This window comes from Myxocyprinus asiaticus, chromosome 2 (genome assembly GCF_019703515.2).
Source record: "Myxocyprinus asiaticus isolate MX2 ecotype Aquarium Trade chromosome 2, UBuf_Myxa_2, whole genome shotgun sequence".
In the NCBI taxonomy this organism is placed as follows: Eukaryota; Metazoa; Chordata; class Actinopteri; order Cypriniformes; family Catostomidae; genus Myxocyprinus; species Myxocyprinus asiaticus.
The window spans coordinates 20,239,123-20,263,296 of NC_059345.1; the positions used below are offsets into that span (position 1 = coordinate 20,239,123).

A 24,174-nucleotide genomic window follows, 5' to 3' on the forward strand; every position below is an offset into this window, starting at 1 on the left:
CTTTTTTTTTTTATTTCTTTTTTTTTATTCACATAGTGTAACAATAGAGACTTGCACTGCAGCTAATAATTAAATGGTTACACTATATATCTTTCTATATAAAGGTAAGCCTCTTATCTTATTTTCACATCAAATAGAGTCAAAGTCCATTGGTATGGGAAAGAGTACAAGGAAAAACAAGGGACAAATCAGCTAAATCTATACAAAACAAAGATACATGACTTAACCATATTCAAGCTGGACATCTTGTTTCGTTTCTCTCTCTCTCTCTCTCTCTCTCTCTCTCTCTCTCTCTCTCTCTCTCTCTCTCTCTCTCTCTGTCTGTCTTTACTTTTGTTCTATTCGTGTACCCACGGTTTCCTCACTTCCTTTCTCAGTTAAAGGTGCACATTTGTTTCCATAATGTTGTAGGGTTTATAGCAAGCTGAATGACAGACACATCACTTTGAACTACCATCACCAGGTCGGTACATTCTTAAACACAGTTTACTTTAAAACATGCTACAATGCCATTTTCCTTTCTTAAAACATTGTGGTATTTGCTAGATTTGGATGTTTCCTTCACAAATGGGAGTTAGAAAAAGGAAGGCTTTCACTTATTTAGGTCCATGTGTTGTTGTTGTGTGTGTGCGTATGAGCCTAACTCTATTCAATGCCTTACAAAAATGTCTTTAGTTTTATCAGGATAATTTTAGTATTACTTAATGCATGAGTGAGTCATGTTGACGTTATATTTGTAGTTAACTGTGCTAGGAAAGAAAGTACAACCACACTGATGGATGTAATCACCATTTAAAGCACATGCCAGTTTCCTCTCAATGATCAGTCGGCGCATTTTCTAGATTTAGATTTTTTCACAAGGAAAATAAATAACTGAATAGGCTTATTCAGTATACCAGAGTATTTCCCATGGCTACAACTGCCATCAACAACGCTCACAAGATCAAAGTAAGAGTGAACCAGGAAATGAAAGCCTTGGAAAAAACTAACTAGTGTCCTGCCTGAACTACATAGAAACATACAGTATTAAATGCCATTATCTATGTATAAAAGAAAGACAGGAAAGAGTTAAGAGTTTCCTGTGACTCATGCTGAAGTGTGTGGGCATAACAGTCTATTTTAATTTTACTTTAAAGAACAGAGCTTGATGTAAGTATAATTTTGGGCTATTTTTGACCACACTTTCTCTTTTTCTGTCACTCAAAGAGATGGAGTTTGCATGCAGTCATGTTGTGTGTAACTGGAGGTCTGCGAGCTTAACAGAAGATGAAGCTAAAGTCTCAAATCAAGGTCAGTCAAAAGCTGTAAATCTATTATTGAGAACAAATGTTATGCTTACAAGAGATATGAGACAAGAAGAATCATTCAGAATTGCTGACAAACTAAAAATAATCTAGTAGAGGAGACGGAGGCTTTGAGTTGTCACACTGGGAAGATATCACAAGGGCTGTATCTTGGAAATGATAAGCTTTTGAGTCAAAAGTCTATTTGCCTTGTTTTCACTAACAGTGGTTTTGTGTGTTGGTTCCAATCAGTGTTGGATAGTCCTGGACTACATGTAATCTGGAATGCGTAATCAGAATACAAAACAAGTATTTGTAATTGGAGTACATTACATTTTTAAATACACATAATCAGATCAAAGTTACTTTTAATTGATTGCATTTAGACCAACATGATCACACAGGAAATCAGCATGTTAGTTCCAAATGTTTTTCCATTACATCCCTTTTGATCTTCAGATATTAATTTGCACAGAAGTAAGAGAAAGAATGCTGCTTAAGTCTCAGTACAGTTTGGGTTAGGTTTAGGTTTGGAGTATATTCATGTAATTACTACTGTAAGTTTTTGAAAATCAGATGGGATGTGCCATTCGCATCACATTCAAGTAAAAGAATGCAGTTTTGTTCTCGTACTTTTGCGCTTGCGTATGAATGTTGTTGGGTGAGGGCACTTTGGACATTCGGAAAGCATAGGCCGATTTAGGAAACAAAACAACTGACCTCCTATCACCAATTTAGAAATTTGTTAGAGCCTGACCTTCATGTGATTACTGAAGAAATAGGAAGGGGGTACAGACATACATGATCCCAGCCAGATAGCACTGCTTACATTGAAAATGGAGCTGTCTTATTCGAGGAGTGTTAATGCGTTAATTTAAAAAAAAAATATTGATTTTAATTATTAATTTTTTTAAATCAATAAGAAACACTATGTGAGGCTCTTTATTTTGTTGAGAAAGGTGTAGTTTAAGGAATATGATCTTATTGGCTCTTTATGTTTGTCAAAATAGTACAAGATTATTCATGTGTGTGCCATGTGACACCAAATGTATGAGTTAATCTAAAATAATCCATAAGTAATCAGATTACATAAAAGTCTAAATGATTACATTACTGATTACAATTTTAATGGTGTTATTTGTAATCGGTACCAGATTATATTACAGAAGTAATCTACCCAACACTTGTAAATGCCTTGTTCAAAACTAGTCTTAAATTATGATAAAGGTTACATTTTAAAGGAATAGTTCACCCAAAAATGAAAATTCTCTCTTATACTTATGCCATCCCTGATGTGTATGACTTTCTTTCTTCAGCAGAACACAAATAAAGATTTTTAGAAGAAAATCTCAGCTCTGTAGGTCCATACAATGCAAGTGAATGGGTGCCAAAAACTTGAAGCTCCAAAAATCACATAGGTCAGCATAAAAGTAATCAGTATGACTCCAGTGGTTAAATCTATGTCTTCAGAAGCGATTTGATAGGTGTGGGTGAGAAACGTATCAATATTTTAGTAAATTTTTTACTCTAAATTCTCCTCCCTGTTCAGTAAATCTCCACTTTAACTTTCACTTTAACATTCTTCTTCTTTTGTTTTTGGTGATTCTCATTCTTCTTGCATACTGCCTACTGGGCAGGGAGAAGAATTTATAGCAAAAATTGACTTAAATATTGATCTGTTTCTCACCCACACCTATCATATCACTTCTGTAGATATGGATTTAATCACTGGAGTCTTATGGATTACTTTTATGCTGCTTTTATGTGCTTTTTTGGAGTGTCAACATTTTGGCACCCATTCACTTGCATTGTATGGAGCTACAGAGCTGAGATATTCTTCTAAATATGTTAATTTGTGTTCTGCAGAAGAATGAAAGTCATACACATTTGGAATGGCATGAGGGTGAGTAAATGATGAGTGAATTTTCATTTTGGGGTGAATTATCCCTTTAATTGATTTTGTTTGCGGGATTTTTTCTCCATACATGTCAGGTCGTCACATATATTGTACATGTTAAATTTCTGTTATCTTTTAGATATTTGCTGCTGTTTGATGAATTGTTTTGTGCTCCATAATGGTGGGTATAGCTGGGGGCTAGGGGGCATTGCTCTGTAGATTTTCCTTGTGACCTCCCAGACGCCCCCCCCCCTCTCGGCTCAATGGAGAAAAATGATCAAGGATAACCTGTTTCCCACCCTCGGGAATTGTTTCACTGTTTACATTTTGTTGAAAAGGCTTTAAATAGCCTATTTATGCCAGGTTTCTATTGTGACCACTTACCCTACACAATGTGACAACATTGGGGTATTGTTATATTGCTTATATTATATTCGGAGCCATATTACACATTTTAATTGTTTAACTGTTACTCTGATTTAGCTTCTGAACCTTGTATATCATAATATGCAAATAGCCAGTCTGTAATCCTCATATTTTGTAGGTTCCACCTCCACTCTGCCCTGTAATCTGTCCAGAGCGCAGTCTGTCACAGAACATCCTTATGACAACTGCGTTACCTTCATTCAGAAACCAAGTGAGTTAATGACGCTGTGTTTTTAACCTTAGCTCTACTTTATGAACATTGTTCAGACCAATTGATGTGGCTTGTATTATCTCTGTACATGTGAGCTTACATGAAATGAACCCATGCTTTGTGAATGTATGTTATTGTACCAACTGTTTTGTTACTGGTTTTGATAAGGAACTACAGAAATGACTGATATGTTTGATTCCAAAGATTTGACTGTTTAAATGTTGAGTGGAGCTATTCATTCAATTCAAAAGCCTTTAGGTGCATGAGTGCTCTTACAAATAAATCTTTCCTTTAAAAAAAAAAAAAACCCTTGTGGGTGTGAAGAACTGATGACGAGGAAGAACCTTGATGATTGGTTGATCATAGAGTGGAAAAAACTCTCTGCGATATACAGTAAATACTGTACTTATATGCACTCACTGAGCACATTATTAGGAACACCAGTACACTTATTTATTCATGTGATGATCTAATCAGCCAATCGTGTGGCAGCAGTGTAATGCATGAAATCATGCAGATACTGTCAGGAGCTTCAGTTAATGTTCACATCAACCATCAGAAAGGGGAAAAAATGTGATCTCGGTAATTTCAACCGTAGCATGATTGTTGGTAGCAGATGGGCTGGCTTGAGTATTTCTGTAACTGCTGATCTCCTGGAATTTTCACACACAACAGTCTCTAGAATTTACTCAGAATGGTGCCAAAAACAAAAAACACCTGTGTGTGTGTGTGTGTGTGTGTGTGTGTGTGTATGTATGTGTATATATATATATATATATATATAAGAAAGAATATATAAAGAAAGATAGCACAAAGAACATATAAAGAAAGATAGCACAAGTACACTTTTCAAGCAACAAATTTCACAAAAATAAGTTTGTTATGTATTAAATTAGAAAACAATAGATATAATTAGATGAAGTATTTGGACACTTTCTTTTTGTCAAATGGTAAATGTCTGTAGTGATGAAATACACCCATGGTAATTCTGCAAGGACACCTTTGTGATTTTGTGAGAAACTGACCTCATACATCCACTAAAAATCACTGTGGGACCTCCAATAGCCCTCACATAAACCCTGTAGAACCATATAGGATGCAATAGAAAAGAAAATGTCAGTTGTTGATGCTCTAGTTTGGATGGGCTGAAAGTTTTGGTGGCTAAGACTTAGAGGAAACTCACCAGTTCTGTTATAGAAACTAGCTGAGTATATGCCCAAACATCTCCTAGAAGTCTGCAAAACATTTTATCTTTGACCTGAAGCCATTTTCAATTGTCCAAATACTTTCTGGAGCCACAGTATATTTTATACAGTACATATTATTAGGTATATATTTCCATTTTTAACAGCTTCATCATTGGTTCCACCACCTGTACCGCCCCGAAACATACAGCAGAAAAACACATGCTCTAGCTCGCTCCCACCACCATTGCCACCAAGAGGTGAGAACACATTCACACATCCTTCCTTAATGCGCAGACTAATTTTTCCATTATGCATACATTGAATCGTCAAGTCACAAAATACCTTTCTTCCAAATTAATTGGTTTAATGAGTACATTTATTTGGTTTTGCTGGCTGTAAAACATTAAGTATGTTTTCCACCCTTTCTACATTGTTCTCTCTTTCTCTCTTTCTCTCTTAGATTTGGATAACAATGGAGAGGCTCGACTTAAAGCTAATGTTAATGTAGTGTCACTGAAAGTGGGAAGCCTTGTAGAGATTAGTAAAGGTGTGCTAAACTGTCTGCTGTCAACATGAAACAACATTTGCAACCCATTTTACTTCTGGAATTTGTATTTCTGAGTGAATTCGAATATTCAACAAATAAAAGTAGGGAGCAACTTTTTTGATCATGAAAGTAGGTGTCAAATACCACAATGAATTCAAGTGGTTGGAGGTGAGGGGTTGAGAAATATGAAATATAGTTAAATGCAGCCAAAAAGCAAAGACGTTTTAGAGGCGGAGCAAGTTGTTACATTTTAGGATTAGGGTTGGGTTAGGAAAGATGTTTTCTTTTAAAGTAGCATGCACTGGTGATACAGGCATAATAAAACCAGGAGCATGCACTAAGAAAGTAAATTGGATCAATTTAGATTTCATGTTGACTTTTATTCGCAAACATAAAAATTCTCTGTTACCTATTAAAAGTTTGACCAGCTCACATGCTGTTTTCTTAGCATCTGGTATACAGAGCAACCAGAAACCAGTACATTGTGTGAAATGCAATGCCATCTTATCCTCTGCAAGCAACTCAGAGACACACCAAAACACGATAGTGAGTTACAGCAATAGTTGCAAAACCATACTGCGCCATGTGCCTGACTGATATTTGTGTTACACAACATGCTTTGTTGAAAATGCTTCCTGTCCATTTTTCCTTCTAGACGTGGAGCTGTGAGTTTTGTGGAAAAGTTAATGTCTATACCCTGTCTGCACTGAAGGGGGGACGGTTTCCCTTGCGGCCTCCTCCAGGCAGGGATATAATGTACTTGGAGGATGACGGGGATGCGGAGTATGAGAATCTAGATGACATGCTCATTGTCTTCTGCGTGGATATTTCTGGAAGTATGAGTGTCACATCTGAGGTGGTGATCAGTTTTCTGTTTTATTGACATCTTTCATTATCCCCCCCCCCCCCAGAGCTCTCATTGGATCTCATTCACTAATTATGGAGTTCAAATTTTCTTAATTAAAAGCACAGAAAAAGTTATCACAGAAAATATTCTTAAATTGGTTCTACCACTAATGTCAGTTAATCCAGATTATTCTAAATGAAGGAGTGCATGTCTGCAGATATTAACTGGCACACCCAAACCACCTTCATATTAGGATTTTCTGCTCAGTGCTCTCTAAAGAAAATGTTATAGTAAAGCCAAGTGTGCCATTCTTAAAACACCTTTTATATAGGCCTAGACTACATTAAAACGTTTCAGTCCTCTCATTAGCCAGCTTCATTTTTATGCAGCACCTATCCCAGATCAAGTTAGAAACCCAGTGTTGGGTGTATTATGATAATGAGTTAATTAGTTATTGTAATCTTATTACATCATATTTTTATTTTTATTTTTTTTGTCAAAAAGTTAATCACTTTTAATTACTTTACTTGGGTCACACATATTTCTAAAATAATATTATTTATGTAGAAACCATATAAAACATGTTCATATGTACATCTGTTTGTGTTTCTTTGACAGCTGAACAGACAATGGCAATGAGCAAGGAGGAAATATAAATTATTTTGAAATTGGTGACTGGAATAACTATTTTGTGAAAATTATTTTAGTATGAATCCATGAAGTAATCATTAAAGTAATCTGATTACTTTTGGATTAGTAATTAGTAATTAGTTTTTTATTACTATTTTTGAGTAACTTACCCAACACTGTTTATAATGCACGTCATTTTTGTAACTGAAATAATTAAGACTTATTGTAGGGTCACTTATTTATTCAGTTTCTAATAATTATATAACCTATATATATATATATATATATATACACACACACACACACACACACACACACACACACACACTACCGGTCAAAAGTTTTGAAACACCTGACTGAAATGTTTCTCATGATCTTAAAAATCTTTTGATCTGAAGTCGTATGCTTAAATGTTTGAAATTAGTTTTGAAGAGAAAAATATAATTGTGACACTATATTAATTTATTTCATTATAAAACAAAAATTGTATATATTAAAAAAAAAAAAAAAAAAAAGACTTTGATGACTTGGACAAAATAATAAAGAAAAGCAGCCAATAAATGCCCAACATAAATGGGAACTCCTTCAATACTGTTTAAAAAGCATCCCAGGGTGATACCTCAAGAATTTGGTTGAGAAAATGTCAAGAGTACATGTCTGCAAATTCTAGGCAAAGGGTGACTACTTTGAAGATGCTCAAATATAACGCAGTTTTGATTTATTTTGAATTTTGTTTAGTTACAACATAATTCCCAAAGTTCCATTTATGTTATTCCATAGTTTTAATGACTTTACTATTATTCTAAAATGTGAAGAAAAAAAATTATAATAAAGAATAAGAGTTTCAAAACTTTTGACCGGTTGTGTGTGTGTATATATATATATATATATATATATATATATATATATATATATATATATATATATATATATATATATATATATATATATGTGTGTGTGTATATACACACACACTGGCGGGCAAAAGTTTGGAATAATGTACAGATTTTGCTCTTATGGAAAGAAAAAAGTGGCATTCAGCTGATCACAATGTATAGTCAAGACATTAATAATGTGAAAAATTACTATTACAATGTGAAAAAAATGTTCAGAACTTCTCAAATTACTTCAAAAAGTTCTCATCAAAAAATCCTCCATGTGCAGCAATGACAGCTTTGCAGATCCTTGGCATTCTAGCTGTCAGTTTGTCCAGATACTCAGGTGACATTTCACCCCACACTTCCTGTAGCACTTGCCATAGATGTGTCTTGTTGGGCACTTCTCACGCACCTTACAGTCTAGCTGTTCCCACAAAAGCTCAATGGGGTTACGATCCATAACACTCTTTTCCAATTATCTGTTGTCCAATGTCTGTGTTTCTTTGCCCACTTTAACCTTTTCTTTTTGTTTTTCTGTTTCAAAAGTGGCTTTTTCTTTACAATTCTTCCCATAAGGCCTGCACCTCTGAGTCTTCTCTTTACTGTTGTACATGAAACTGGTGTTGAGCGGGTAGAATTCAATGAAGCTGTCAGCTGAGGACACGTGAGGCATCTATTTCACAAACTAGAGACTCTGATGTACTTATCCTCTTGTTTAGTTGTACATCTGGCCTTCTACATCTCTTTCTGTCCTTGTTAGAGCCAGCTGTCCTTTGTCTTTGAAGACTGTAGTGTACACCTTTGTATGTAATCTTTAATTTTTTGGCAATTTCAAGCATTGTGTAGCCTTCGTTCCTCAAAACAATGATTGACTGACGGGTTTCTAGAGAAAGCTGTTTCTTTTTTGCCATTTTTGATGTAATATTGACTTTAAGACATGCCAGTCTATTGCATACTGTGGCAACTCAAAGACAACGTTAAGCTTCATTTAATGATTCAGATAGCTTTCAACTGTGTTTGATATAATGGCAAGTGATTTTCTAGTACCAAATTTGCAATTTAGTATGATTATTCAAGGATAAGGTGTTGGAGTGATGGCTGCTGGAAATGGGGCCTGTCTAAATTTGATCAAAAATGACTTTTTCAAATAGTGATGGTGCTGTTTTTACATTAGTAATGTCCTGTCTATACTTTATGATCAGCTGAATGCCACTTTGGTGAACTAAAGTACCAATTTCCTTCAGAAACAGCAAAATCTGGATATTATTCCAAACTTTTGGCCGCGTGTGTGCGTGCGTGTGTGCGTATGTGTGTGTGTGTGTGTGTGTGTGTGTGTATATATATATATATATATATATAGCTTAACACATTCCATATTTCAAAGGCCACCAGGAGTCTGTGGTTTTTGTTTCCGTGTGGGTTGAGTTGTAGTTTGAATTTTATTTTTAAAGGGATAGTTCATCCAAACATTTACTCACCCTCATGTCATTCAAGATTCAATTTCTTTCTTCTACTGAACACAAGCAAAGATTTTTGGAAGAAAAAAAAAAGCTCTGTAGGTTCATACAATGCAAGTAAATGGTGACAAGAACTTTGAAGGTCCAAAAAGCACATAAAGGCAGAATAAATGTAATCCAAATGACTCCAGTGTTTTAATCCATGTCTTCAGAAGTGATATTATAGGTGTGGGTGAGAAACAGATCAATATTTAAGTCCTCTTTTGATGTTTTTTGCATCAAAACGTTTGCACACAGGTCAAACACACAAATACGTGCGTTCGCACTTAGTGAATGAGACCCATTATGTTTGCAATACTCTCATTTGATACGTCTGTGTTCTTTTTTTTTTTTTCTTTTTGTCAATTCTCTTAGATCTTTCCTGGTAACAGCATGCGCTCACCCACATATATTTCACGAATGCAAGTAAGTAGTGACAATTCCAGTTCCATATCCTATGCTGGTATTAACAGACATAGAGTCCTGTCTCTGACTTAGTAAAGTTTCTCCCATTTTTTGGGTTCAGGGAGTCCAAGAAGCTCTTCAAATGGTGCTGTCCTCCCTGCAGAAAACATCACCTCACCGAAGAGTGGCACTGGTGACATTTAACAATGAGGTAAAGACTCTTATGGGAGTTGACAAAGAGTGAGCCAGAAAAGAATCAGAAGAGTGACAGAAACAAGAATTAAAAAAAATATCGAACATAAAATGTTAGTACACAAGCTGTAGTAAAATAGGCTTTTATCACTGGCATATACAGTGCACTGGTGCCAAAAAGAATTTGGACACTTAAGCCACATTTAACAATGTATGAATGTCACTGCATTTAATAAACATTTCACAAAAAGTTTATTTGGTTTTAAATGATACATAATTAATGTGATAAACTACCCCTGTGGCTACTCTGCTGGGACACCTGTGTGACCTGACTTAAAACATCCTCTGAATTTCACAGTGAAATTCATACTAAGTGTCCAAATACTTTTTGGGGCCACAGTATGTTGTAAATCTTACTGTTGTGCTGAGGAATCACAGACATGAGGAAGAACTACATTCCACTGAAGCCAAATCTATGCAGATATTTAATAGTGACTGAGATTTCAAGCAATGATGAGTGAGCATTTTGTAGTCCTGTTTTTGGTTTGGAAACATTTGTGGCTTTTTGGTTTGTCTTCATCATGAATAGCCTATGTGCAAAACAAGAAACAAATAAAATGACTAGCAACCAAAAAAATAAATTTCTAGAAAAGTAGATCAGTAAATCATAAAAGAACATTAATAGATATCGCAAGTAGTTTTTGGTCGCCTCTTTTAGGTTTTATCTTCACACATTCTTGTATGAAAAGAGGAATGTACAAAATAACCACTTCCCCAGTTGTTAATACTGTCAAACTGCTTTCGTTACTCTCATATTAACAGAGAAATTAGTTGAGTGAAGCATGATGTTTGTGTTTGTGGTTTTCAGGTAACGGTATATGGGGACGGTACTGGGGTTCCTGTGTCTCTGAGAGACTGGGCTCTGTTGGACTATGACTACCTGAAGAAGGAGGGAGAGAACTACAACACCCCTCACTGCATTGCAGAGACTATCCAGCCTCTTACTCAGAAAATCAAGGAGTGGGTAGAATGCTCTCTGGCTGTTATTGTTTGGTTATGTACCTTTGTTATGTCCTCTCGGTCCTATTTCAAGTGAACTTTGGTTCGTTTTTGGGGAAAATGCTATCTGACCCAGTGGACAAAAGTACCAATCAACATCCCCATGCATGGTGTATGACATAATTGATGGGTCGGAATTACTGTAATAATCAAAACATGCCCCTTTAGCTGAAAATGCCTTTTAATGAATAAATGCATGGCAATATTGCACTCATATTGCAACTAAGAAATAAGTGTGATTAACCGAAATAATGCCACAATAAATCTGCATAGCTGTTGTCCATCCATTTAAAAATTTGTACACACATGAGAACTTGCATTGCTTAGCACTAAAAACAATGCAAATTCTCACGTTAACACGCAAGCCACTGTGAACAAGCTTTTCTCATAGCGCTCATGAATGAGCAACAGACAACAACATGTTTTCACTGATTACTTGCATTAAAAGTTGTTTCTCACCAAAACCTATTGTATGGTTTCAGAAGACTTGGAATATGACGCACGACTAGCATGAACAACTGTTATAATACTTTTGGGTCCTTTGACCAAATGTGAGGCACTATCCACTGCCATTGTATGGAAAAGACGGACCGCGATATTCATTAAAACATCTGTTGTGTTGCGCATAAGAAAGAAAGTCATGTTTAGAACAACATGAGTGTGAGTAAATTATGACATACCGTATGTGAGAAGGCAGAACTTTGCAGCATAAAACTACGTTTTTAGTACAGAAAGGCAAGAGTATAGTACAAACAAGTGTACATATTTGAAACTTTCAAAAACAAATTAAAACTGTATTGCAGCACTTCTCATATTATTGCCTCCTTAGGATTAATCGCTTTTGCTCTATTCCTCATTTGTCTGTCGCTTTGGATAAAAATGTCTGCTAAATTAATAAATATAAATGTAAACATATAGCACCTTAAAGAGCATTAAAACAAGACAGGAGTATACAATATGTCATAAAAAAAAAAACTTGCATTACGCATAAAGATTGTAGAGTATGAGCAATGACAATGATCACATTGCTTTCATGTCCTTACAATTGAATATAATCTTCAGGTGTGCTAAGAGCCATTTAATAAATGTTAAAATAAAGGAATATTTCCATTCCAGAGTCAGAAAATTACTGGTTTAATCGTTTTAAACATGAAATGATATCCTCCCCGTGTGAGTGTGATGATTGGGGAGCGTTCACTGGTGGTGGCCAAATATGTTCAGCAAGTCGTAAGATTTTAATGCAATATAAATAAATATGTAACAAATAGAGATGAAAATGTCACAGTGTCCACGTATCTTCAAGTAATGTTTACCATAGAACTTATTTTACTCCTAAATCCAAAACTGCCATTATAAAAACCCCACTGGCAAATCCCGAGGGAACCCGAGGCTCAAAAATGCTAATTCTCTTCTGGATTTTTGAAATACAACCTGAACGGCTCTCAACATGTGATTAATTGTTTTGTTCATTTTTTAACTATTTCCTCCTCTCAGACTCCGAGAGCATGGTGGTACAGCACTGGGACCAGCTGCTCTCATCTCTGTCGCCATGGCATCACAGTTCACAGGGTCAAAGGTTTGTATTCATAATTCCATGCTCTAAAAAAACAAATAATGTAATAATGAATATAACCAAGAACAAGCGAGTGGGGCTATTTTAATATATATTTACACGCAAATTAGCTGCTTTACTTACTGATTTGTTTTCAGGTCATAATTTGCACAGATGGGCGGGCCAACATAGGTCTGGGCCAATTAGAACAAGAGTCTTCCCATTGTCCCGTCCCCTCGCCTTATTTCTACAACCAGTTAGCCTATTATGCTGCAGAAAAGGGGTGAGTGATAAAGAAAAAATCTCATTTTGAATATGATGCTAGTTTAAACTAAGAAACCGAGCACATTATTAATAAAAAGTGTCCTAGTGCCTCTTCTTCAAAACACACATTAGTTGACAAAAATAATTACATTAATTAAGCGTAATATTAACATGTATAATTTAATCAGAGTAATTAAGTCATTCTTTAATTGTTATTTTTTTACAGTGTTATAGTGTCAGTCATGACTTTTGAAGGAGAGGACTGTTGTTTGGCAGAGGTTGGGAGGTTGGCTGACCACACTGGAGGCAGAGTGAGTTACTGCTTCTGATCATCTCCAATCCACCTTTATTCTGTTTGGGGTCAGAGCAGGCAGGGTCATAGAGCTGGACTCAGATTAGAAGGTATAGTCAGATTTTGAGTCCGGTTTAGAGAAACCTTGAGATAAGAGGGAACTCTAGACACGAGCCTGACACAGAGTGTCTCCTAAGGGTGTTGTAATTTACTAATTTGGTTACATCTCACACACTTGTATCACAAAGTAAATCATGTGGAAAATGATCACCCTGTCACTCAACGGAGAGTAGAAATGATCTGAAGGGGAGCGGGGCACATTCTTAAACTTTTCAGATTGTGTCATGAATATTAATTAGGTGACATAATTAATAGTCATTCAGTTCACCTTGTAGTTCTTGCTTCTTTCTAGGAAATGTGCGGTCTGTCACTTATGCTGTCACACTGTAGTAAAACATTCTCTTGCATTATCTGCAAAACCCTACCAGTCTACATTTAACCAATACTGCTGTCTGTCATTAATAGAGTTACAACTCACACTGTTTTAGTACATCCTGAACCATTTGGAAAATGCTTGTGTTGCCTGTATAACCCCTTGTAGAGGTCTAACCTGTTTTAATGGGTTTAAGCAACATGTACTTTAAAGGTAATTTAAGAGAAACTGATGCTTATTTCCAATGACACCCACACACACAGTATAACAGAGAAGAGAGGATGATTTTGTGTTCACTCTTTTCCCCACTAGTGTATTTGAAGAGTTTATTGCATCAGAACAGTTCATTTAAATTAATATCAGTTTGTACATGGGTTGACTTGCATATCTCATTGAATTGAGAACTGTATTATAACATACATATACAATAATTAAATATTAGTCAGCAATCTATCCTCTATACACATGAGCAATATTAAATACTAATTATGCATTTTAACATAAATCTTCACACCCTGTTCCCAGGTCAATATTGTAAATATTGGTACAGTCGCCACAGAGATTCAGAGTGCTATAGCTGACAATGTCCTGGCAACTAGTGTCATGGCAACACTGCTGACACCTATTGGCATGTAAGTATTGTATCAGTTACATTTCAAATCAAATCAAATCAAATCACTTTATTGTCACACAGCCATTTACACAAGTGCAATGGTGTGTGAAATTCTTGGGTGCAGTTCAGATCAACATGGCAGTCATGACAGTGATGAGACATGTACCAATTTACAATAACATCAAATTAACACAACACAATTTAAAGTCTAATATACACATAATTACACACAACACAATATACAAATAATAACATACACTGTACAGTATACAATATGCACTATATAGATACACATTATTCAATAAAAATAAAAAAGTATATATAGTAGTATATATAGAATGTACAGTAGGTTGTATTGTACTGTATTGACATTCAGGCTGTCGGTTTATAGTAAGTTGTTAAGAGAGACATAATATAATAACAGTAATATAATTTATGACAGTCCGGTTTGAGATAAAAGAGTAATAAAGTGCAGTGCTGATGTATTTGATCGTGGGAGATCAAGAGTTCAAAAGTCTGATTGCTTGGGGGAAGAAGCTGTCATGGAGTCGGCTGGTGCGGGTCCTGATGCTGCGATACCGCCTGCCTGTTGGTAGCAGTGAGAACAGCCCATGGCTCGGGTGGCTGGAGTCTCTGATGATCCTCCGAGCTTTTTTCACACACCGCCTGGTATATACAGGTGCATCTCAATAAATTAGAATGTCGTGGAAAAGTTCATTTATTTCAGTAATTCAACTCAAATTGTGAAACTCATGTATTAAATAAATTCAATGCACACAGACTGAAGTAGTTTAAGTCTTTGTTTCTTTTAATTGTGATGATTTTGGCTCACATTTAACAAAAACCCACCAATTCACTATCTCAAAAAATTAGAATACATCATAAGACCAATAAAAAAAACATTTTTAGTGAATTGTTGGCCTTCTGGAAAGTATGTTCATTTACTGTATATGTACTCAATACTTGGTAGGGGCTCCTTTTGCTTTAATTTCTTAGATTCTCTATGGGGTTCAGGTCTGGTGAGTTTGCTGGCCAGTCAAGCACACCAACACCATGGTCATTTAACCAACTTTTGGTGCTTTTGGCAGTGTGGGCAGGTGCCAAATCCTGCTGGAAAATGAAATCAGCATCTTTAAAAAGCTGGTCAGCAGAAGGAAGCATGAAGTGCTCCAAAATTTCTTGGTAAATGGGTGCAGTGACTTTGGTTTTCAAAAAACACAATGGACCAACACCAGCAGATAACATTGCACCCCAAATCATCACAGACTGTGGAAACTTAACACTGGACTTCAAGCAACTTGGGCTATGAGCTTCTCCACCCTTCCTCCAGACTCTAGGACCTTGGTTTCCAAATTAAATACAAAACTTGCTCTCATCTGAAAAGAGGACTTTGGACCACTGGGCAACAGTCCAGTTCTTCTTCTCCTTAGCCCAGGTAAGACGCCTCTGACGTTGTCTGTGGTTCAGGAGTGGCTTAACAAGAGGAATACGACAACTGTAGCCAAATTCCTTGACACGTCTGTGTGTGGTGGCTCTTGATGCCTTGACACCAGCCTCAGTCCATTCCTTGTGAAGTTCACCCAAATTCTTGAATCGATTTTGCTTGACAATCCTCATAAGGCTGCGGTTTTCTCAGTTGGTTGTGCATCTTTTTCTTCCACACTTTTTCCTTCCACTCAACTTTCTGTTAACATGCTTGGATACAGCACTCTGTGAACAGCCAGCTTCTTTGGCAATGAATGTTTGTGGCTTACCCTCCTTGTGAAGGGTGTCAGTGATTGTCTTCTGGACAACTGTCAGATCAGCAGTCTTCCCCATGATTGTGTAGCCTAGTGAACCAAACTGAGAGACCATTTTGAAGGCTCAGGAAACCTTTGCAGGTGTTTTGAGTTGATTAGCTGATCGGCATGTCACCATATTCTAATTTGTTGAGAGTGAATTGGTGGGTTTTTGTTAAATGTGAGCCAAAATCATCACAATTAAAAGAACCAAAGACTTAAACTACTTCAGTCTGTGTGCACTGAATTTATTTAATACACGAGTTTCACAATTTGAGTTGAATTACTGAAATAAATGAACTTTTCCACAACATTCTAATTTATTGAGATGCACCTGTATGTCCTGGAGGGAGGGAAGCTCACCTCCGATGATGTGTCTGGCAGTTCGCACCACCCTTTGCAGTGCTTTGCGGTTGTGGGCGGTGCTATTGCCGTACCAGGCGGAGATGCAGCCAGTCAGGATGCTCTCTACAGTGCAGGTGAAGAACCGTGTGAGGATGTGGCGGTTCATTCCAAACTTCCTCAGCCGTCTCAGGAAGAAGAGGCGCTGATGAGCCTTCTTCACAACGACTTCAATGTGGATGGACCATGTGAGTTCCTTAGTGATGTGGACACCCAGGAACTTGAAGCTGCTGACTCTCTCCACTGGTGCTCCATTGATGGTGATGGGACTGTGTTCTCTGTCTTTTCTTCTGAAGTCCACCACAAGCTCCTTTGTCTTACTGACGTTGAGGGAGAGGTTATGCTCCTGACACCAGTGTGTCAGAGTGTGCACCTCCTCTCTGTAGGCTGTTTCATCATTGTCAGTGATCAGACCTACCACCCACATTTAGCCTAAACACACAAACCAATACATGCATAACATGCATTATACCCCCAAATGAATACATGCACACCAGTGTTGGAGAAGTTACTCAAAATAAGTAATCTACTACAATTTACTAATTACTTCTCTAAAAATTTAATCCTAGAAAGGTTTTTGTTTTTCCACTCAAAATAACTAGCGGAAATGAAAATATCTATATTTCCTCCTCAGTCATTGTCGCACACCCTTCAGCATATTAATTCATATTTTAAATGAATTATACATATTACTTTTGCGCAAGTAATGTGCTTAAAAATAATTACTTTAATTGAAAGTAAATGTCTGTAACTGTAATCTGATTACATGAATTTAAAATGTAATGTTACACTACTTTGACCTAAAAGTAATTGGATTACAGAAACAAATTACTTTTTATTTGGATACACCCAGCACTGATGCACATAAGTTCTCTCTGTTTTTCTCACTCTGTTTGCTCTCTGTTTGTCACAGGTACTTCCCCTATGAGGAGGATGATCATCGCTTAGTGAGAGAGATCGGTAACGTGACAGATGGAGTTGAGATCTCCTTCCAGTTTGCAGTCAGACCAGAAAAGGTTGAAAGTAAGTACAAAATTACACTGCAATCAAATGTGTCAATTTATTTATAAAAACAGACTGTTGACCAATGTACTGTACAATAATCAAGTATGAAATAAGATATAAAAATAAAGGAAAACAAATTGTACAGAAAAGAAAATACAGAAGGAGAACTAGTAATATCACTAATTAATTATCCAAACTCTGTTGGACCAAATGCCAAAGAGAAAAGTTGGGCTTTAAGCTGAGAAATCAAGAATATATTAAACATGTAAACAATGCTAAAACATTGGAAAAAGGTAAATAACCAAGATGCTTAAAGTATGTCAGAGTGTATGGTTTTGTGTACAAATGTATAGTAAAAAGTTTGATACAGTAAATCAGACAAAACCATCTCCAAAACCTTTAGGGAAATTCAGGGATGACCTCAAATGCTAAATCAATTCATAAATTAGGCAAATACTGTTTTTGTATTTTTATGAAAAGGCTAAACTTCTCTTTTGAGGGTAAGGTTAGGGTTTGGGTTAGAGTTTATAGTCATTATAATTACCTTTATAAAAACAACAGACGTTTATGGGATTTCCCCATTTAGGTAACTAAGTAAATAGCTAAGTGTGTGTTTGTATAGGTTTCCAAAGAAGAGACAGGGTCCCTTTTCAGTTGCAGCTCAGTTTCAGGACTCGAGATTTGCAAAAAGTGACGAGAGTCATCACTCAACAGAAACGAGTAACCACAAGCAGGTAAAATTAACACACAATCACAGTCAATATCCTCCAGTTCTCCATCTCATGACACATCACTCATTTTAAAATCTTACCATACTCAACCTGGTACTTTATAATGAATTTTCTTACATGCAAAATATCTTTAAAATTATCATCGTGGGCATAGAAAGTCTACATCTCTGTTTCTCTCTCTATGTAGCTGGGTGTGGGCGGGCAGTTTAAATATGTCTGTGTTGGGCGTTCACTGTGCCCAGCTGTGTGCCAGACTGACTATGGAGGGCAGAGTACAGGAAGCACAGAGGCAACTCCGTGCTCAACAGGACCTCCTCAAAGATATCAGGTACAGAGAACATCTCCAGACAGCTACTGATGAAGCTGTCTGAGGTCATATGTGTACATATCTACTGTATAGGGGTGAATCTCATAAAAACTGTTAAGACATGTCCGTCTTTCGGATGAGAAGTTAAACCGAGGTCCTGACTCTCTGTGGTCATTAAAACTCCAAGGGCACTTCTCATAAAGTGTAGGTGGTGTAACACTGGCCAAATTCCCCCCATTGGCCCTTATCTATCATGGCCTCCTAATAATCTCCATCCCTGAATTGGCTACATCACTTTACTCTCCTCTCCACCAATAGCTGGTGTGTGGTGGGTGTTCTGGCACACTATGGCTGCCATAACATCATCCAGGTGGATGCTGCACACTGGTGGTGGTTGAGGAGATACCAATCTAGTGGTATAAACATGTACTTATTATATAATTATTATTCTAATGTTATTGTTGCTAAAATGGCGTATAAATGTGGTTAGAAACAAACTATTATTTAAATTAGTAGTACAGAGACTAGAAACATTATGAGCTGGCCTTAATGTAGCAGTCAGAAGTTATTTAAATATGTAATAAATTAATGGCAAAAATATAGATTGTTGACTAGAAGTATAATAACAGTATATTTAAATTTTATTGCAAAATATTCAGATATTTACAAAGATATAAGTAGTTTGAGAGTGCAGGGAGACCTACTCGTTTGCATGCGGTGCTTGTTTGGCACACTTTGTTGGACGGGATTTTCTGATGGGTGGAGCGTTTCTCTTCAGGATCATGGATAGTGTAGTTTTTCAGCTGTTAAACACAATTTCTAAAAAATGAAGTTGAGATAACAAAGATTGGTGGCTTTAACAGAGGCATATACCATCGATTAACAACATAGTAGAAAAAATGAGTGGGCTTTTTTCTTCCAGAACCCGACTGTTGAACTCTAAAACAGAGCATCCGTTTACTGTCTGCGCAACACGACACATAACAAGAGACGGTAGACAGCTTCATTGAATATAATGGGATCTTTTTGATTTTGATGATGGGATGTTCGTGTCCGGTATAGACAGGGTGTCATAGTAATGAGAATTTGCCCTTAATTGACATGAAAATAATGTCACAATGCAAAAATCTTAATCTTACCGAAAGTAAGCTTCATTTTCTTTCAAAATGTAATTTCAAATTTTTTATCTGTTGATTTTTTGGGGTGAAATAGGACCCAGACATTTCTTTTTCAGGTTTACCCATATGTGTGTGAGATTCTTAGTCTTGTTAACCTCTCAGTGAACAGAAGCCAAGCCCTAAAGAGGAGAGTATCTATGGGAACTGGATCAGTACTATGAGTATGATCTGTGAAGACCTTACCAGTGTCAACCAGGTCAGAACACAACCTCAATATAACCCAAATAATCACTGTCAATAAATAAAAGAACTTAATGTATGTAATACTTTTTAACACATCACATTTCAACACATCACATTCAGCATGCACACTGACACATAGTAATAAAACACACATTAAGAAATCATTAACAAACATTATGCTTTACAGATCAGTAGTTCGTTTACTTTCAAATATGAATACATATAAATAAAATGTGAATAAAAATGTTTGTTAATGTTAAGATCACTGTTTATTTGACAGTGAAAAAATAAACCCCAAAGTTGAACCATAGTTTATGAGGGTTGAAGGGAAAAAACAAATGCTTTGTCATTGTTCAGTCAGCATAAAAGGGCACACTCTCATGCACACACACACGTACACATTTTCGGTAAAACTTCACAATAAGGTTGTATTTGTTAACATTAGTAAATGTGTTATGAACAATGAAATTAGTTAAGTGTCATGAACAATGAACAATATACACTATATTGCCAAAAGTATTCGCTCACCCATCCAAATAATTGAATTCAGGTGTTCCAATCACTTCCATGGCCACAGGTGTATAAAATGAAGCACCTAGGCATGCAGACTGCTTCTACAAACATTTGTGAAAGAATGGGCCGCTCTCAGGAGCTCAGTGAATTCCAGCGTGGTACTGTGATAGGATGCCACCTGTGCAACAAGTCCAGTTGTGAAATTTCCTCGCTACTAAATATTCCACAGTCAACTGTCAGTGGTATTATAACAAAGTGGAAGCGATTTGAATGACAGCAACTCAGCCACGAAGTGGTAGGCCACGTAAAATGACAGAGCGGGGTCAGCGGATGCTGAGGCGCATAGTGCGCAGAGGTCGCCAACTTTCTGCAGAGTCAATTGCTACAGACCTCCAAAGTTCATGTGGCCTTCAGATTAGCTCAAGAACAGTGCGTAGAGAGCTTCATGGAATGGGTTTCCATGGCCGAGCAGCTGCATCCAAGCCATACATCACCAAGTGCAATGCAAAGCGTCGGATGCAGTGGTGTAAAGCACGCCGCCACTGGACTCTAGAGCAGTGGAGATGTGTTCTCTGGAGTGACGAATCACGCTTCTCCATCTGGCAATCTGATGGACGAGTCTGGGTTTGGCGGTTGCCAGGAGAACGGTACTTGTCTGACTGCATTGCTCCAACTATGAAGTTTGGTGGAGGGGGGATTATGGTGTGGGGTTGTTTATCAGGAGCTGGGCTTGGCCCCTTAGTTCCAGTGAAAGGAACTCTGAATGCTTCAGCATACCTAGAGATTTTGGACAATGCCATGCTCCCAACTTCGTGGGAACAGTTTGGGGATGGCCCCTTCCTGTTCCAACATGACTGTGCACCAGTGCACAAAGCAAGGTCCATAAAGACATGGATGAGCGAGTTTGGTGTGGAAGAACTTGACTGGCCTGCACAGAGTCCTGACATCAACCCGATAGAGCACGTTTGGGATGAATTAGAGCGAAGACTGCGAGCCAGGCCTTCTCGTCCAACATCAGTGTCTGACCTCACAAATGCGCTTCTGGAAGAATGATCAAAAATTCCCATAAACACACTCCTATACCTTGTGGAAAGCCTTCCCAGAAGAGTTGAAGCTGTTATAGCTGCAAAGGGTGGGCCGACGTCATATTAAACCCTATGGATTAATAATGGGATGTCACTTAAGGTCATATGCGTCTAAAGGCAGATGAGCGAATACTTTTGGCAATATAGTGTATGTTAACAGCATTTATTAATCTTGCTTAATGTTAATTTATAAAAATACAATTGTTCATTGTAGTTCAAGTTAGTTAAAGCAATATTCCTAGTTCAATACAAGTTAAGCTCAGTTGACAGCATTTGTGGCATAATGATGATTACCAAAATAAATAAATAATTCCAAAGGATCCCTCCTTTTCTTTATTTTTTTAATTTTTTTTAATTGAAGTTACAGTGAGACACTTACAATGGAACTGAATGGGGCCAATTTTTGGAGGGTTTAAAGGCAGAAAAGTGAAGCTTATACATTTTTTCAAGCACTTACATTAATTATTTTGTTAAATGTATGGTTGTTTAAGTCATAGTGGTGTTTTAGGATTTGTTGACATTTATATCTTCATGGAAACGAAGTTGTAAAAAACTTCACACAGAAAAGGTTAGTAAGTGATTTTATCACAACAAAATCATGTTAACATGCATATCCTTTATGTCTTGTGACCAGGGTTGGGAGGGTTACTTTAGAAATGTATTCCACTACAGATTACAGAATACATGCTGTAAAATGTCATTTGTAATGTTTCCGTTATATTACTCAAGGTCAGTAACGTATTCTAAATACTTTGGATTACTTCTTCAGCACTGGTAGATTTTTTCACTTGTTTTGACTATAAAAACTCTGCCAGTGCAGTAAGACAAAATACACATGTTAAAAGTACATTCTCTGAAAAACATAAATATCTTATGCAGTGTTGATTCTAAAACAAGATAAATCAAATTGATCTTGTTTTAAGGATTTTTAGATATTTTTACAGGAAAACAATACAAAAATTATTAAGAATATGAATTTTGCCCTAATATCAAAGATCTTACTAGAAAAAAAGAAATTATGATCTAACGTGAATTTTCTTGATAAAAAAAATACGATCATGCCTGGTAACATGTGCATGTAATATGGCTAGAAATAGCATTTTAGCTTAGCGTAAAGCTGACAATTTACACAAGGTTTATTTCTATTTCTTCTTCAAACGTACTTCTCTGTCTGCTCGTATGAATGTAACACATCATAAGAAAGTGTTTCACCACTGTTCAAATGCACTTTGGATCGCATCATTTATATGTGTAAATGTTTTCCATCTGAAAGGACTAAATATTAAATGAAACAAATGACAATAAAATGCAAAGTAATCTCTTCAGTAATCAAAATACTTTTTGAATGTAACTCTATTCTAATTACCAATGATTTAAATTGTAACTGTAGTGGAATACAGTTACTAATATTTTGTATTTAAATACGTAATCCCATTACATGTATTCCGTTACTCCCCAACCCTGCTTGTGACTATACTTTTGAAATAGTGAGTATTTTAACATTTACGGATAGGCCCCATTCACTTCCATTGTAAGTGCCTCATTGAGGCAGAAAAGGCAAGTAAAAATTAATTTTGTGGTGATCAATATTATTCCACAAATGCTGTCGATTGAGTTTAACTTGTATTGAACCCGGAATATTCCTTCAAGAATGTTTTAACTAATTGTATATCTTTAATGTGAAAAATGTATTAGTATATGTTGAAATTAACATTAACCAAGGATAATGAGTGGTGTAAAAGTATTGTTCATGTTAACTAATGAGATTAATTCATATTAACAAATAAAACCTTATTGTAAAGTGTTACCAATTTTCTGTACTCATTTGTTGGAGAAAATCTGCAGAATTCTGTGGAATTGATTTAAACATAGGAAAATGTGTTTGTCTTTTTGGTAGCTGGAAGCATGATCAGATTAGCCACACAAAAATAATTAATAAACAAACACACAGGAAGCAAGGGACGTGTAAATTCTGCGGAACTTTCTGTTGAGTTCTGCACACGTAGATTGCGTGTGGGCCTGGTTACAGTATCTGTCAGTGACTGCTGAACTAAATGTGTTGAAATCTGCTCAGCAACAACAAGGCATTATGACCCAAGGCGTTACGAATGAATCATTGTGACTTGTTAAACACGTTAAAGTCATTGTTATTAAAAACATTAAAACACTTTGCTCTATATAAACAGAACACAACAGAAACTGACACCCAACCAGCAAGCCGAACATCTTCCAACGCAGTGAGATGAGATATATTATTTATAAAGTATATTTAATATATCTATCTATATACATTAACTCAAAAGAATATTTGTCTCCCCAAGAGTTTCTCAGACGAGGCGGCCAAGGTGATCTACCAAATGAAGAGAGCAAAGAGTGTGAACAGAAAAGGACAGAGAGTTCCCATGTTGGAGAACTGAGCTGCCAAGACTCATGAGAAGTAATTTGATTGTCTGAAATGGGTAACATGCCCATTCACTTTTACAAATGTAATGAATTGCTGTATCAGTCACGTACTATGGACAGTTAATACCTCTTGGAATGTTGTTGTGTAAGTATGAGTCAATGACCTAGTAACCCCTGTAGTTGAAAGCCTCCATGTTCAACACATACCAGTGTTTATCTTTGTCTGGGAACTTGTATAAATGTTCGTCAAATTACCAATGTCCCCGGGAACTGTAATAATAAAGATAATAAAATATTTTACAGTCACATACTGCTTTCTCTTACTATTTGTGCTCACAACACCTTACAAAACTGTGAAAATTATGTATGCTTTTATG

At 36.4% G+C, this 24,174-nt stretch overlaps 1 protein-coding gene across 3 annotated transcripts; it reads left to right on the top strand.

Annotated features, from left to right (window-relative positions):
- The first annotated feature begins 242 nt into the window (after positions 1 to 242).
- LOC127414288 (circularly permutated Ras protein 1-like) lies at positions 243 to 24,121 on the top strand. 3 transcript variants are annotated; one of them, XR_007892776.1, is made up of 20 exons: positions 246 to 463; positions 1,207 to 1,290; positions 3,725 to 3,817; positions 5,169 to 5,261; positions 5,465 to 5,551; positions 6,000 to 6,097; positions 6,207 to 6,407; positions 9,778 to 9,828; positions 9,929 to 10,018; positions 10,868 to 11,019; positions 12,553 to 12,634; positions 12,769 to 12,893; positions 13,101 to 13,185; positions 14,125 to 14,231; positions 17,306 to 17,415; positions 18,020 to 18,131; positions 18,316 to 18,456; positions 19,648 to 19,809; positions 23,581 to 23,631; positions 23,716 to 23,812. XR_007892776.1 is itself a non-coding variant. In XM_051652224.1 (20 exons), exons 2-20 carry the CDS (start codon positions 1,209 to 1,211, stop codon positions 23,809 to 23,811), a joined length of 1,950 nt encoding a protein of 649 aa, XP_051508184.1. In that variant the 5' UTR covers positions 307 to 463; positions 1,207 to 1,208; the 3' UTR covers positions 23,812 to 24,121. The 3 variants fall into 3 exon arrangements, 1 of the variants encoding a protein (XP_051508184.1); XM_051652224.1 differs by having other exon boundaries at positions 307 to 463; positions 19,716 to 19,809; positions 23,716 to 24,121; XR_007892777.1 differs by lacking the exon at positions 23,716 to 23,812 and having other exon boundaries at positions 243 to 463; positions 19,670 to 19,809.
- The last annotated feature ends 53 nt before the right edge of the window (positions 24,122 to 24,174 follow it).

Coding starts and splice junctions, on each gene's coding strand:
- LOC127414288 (XM_051652224.1), top strand. CDS start 1,209: ATGGAGTTTGCATGCAGTCATGTTGTGTGTAACTGGAGGTCTGCGAGC. Junction 18,132..18,315: donor AAACGAGTAACCACAAGCAG/GTAAAATTAACA, acceptor CTCTCTATGTAG/CTGGGTGTGGGCGGGCAGTT. Junction 23,632..23,715: donor GCCGAACATCTTCCAACGCA/GTGAGATGAGAT, acceptor TGTCTCCCCAAG/AGTTTCTCAGACGAGGCGGC.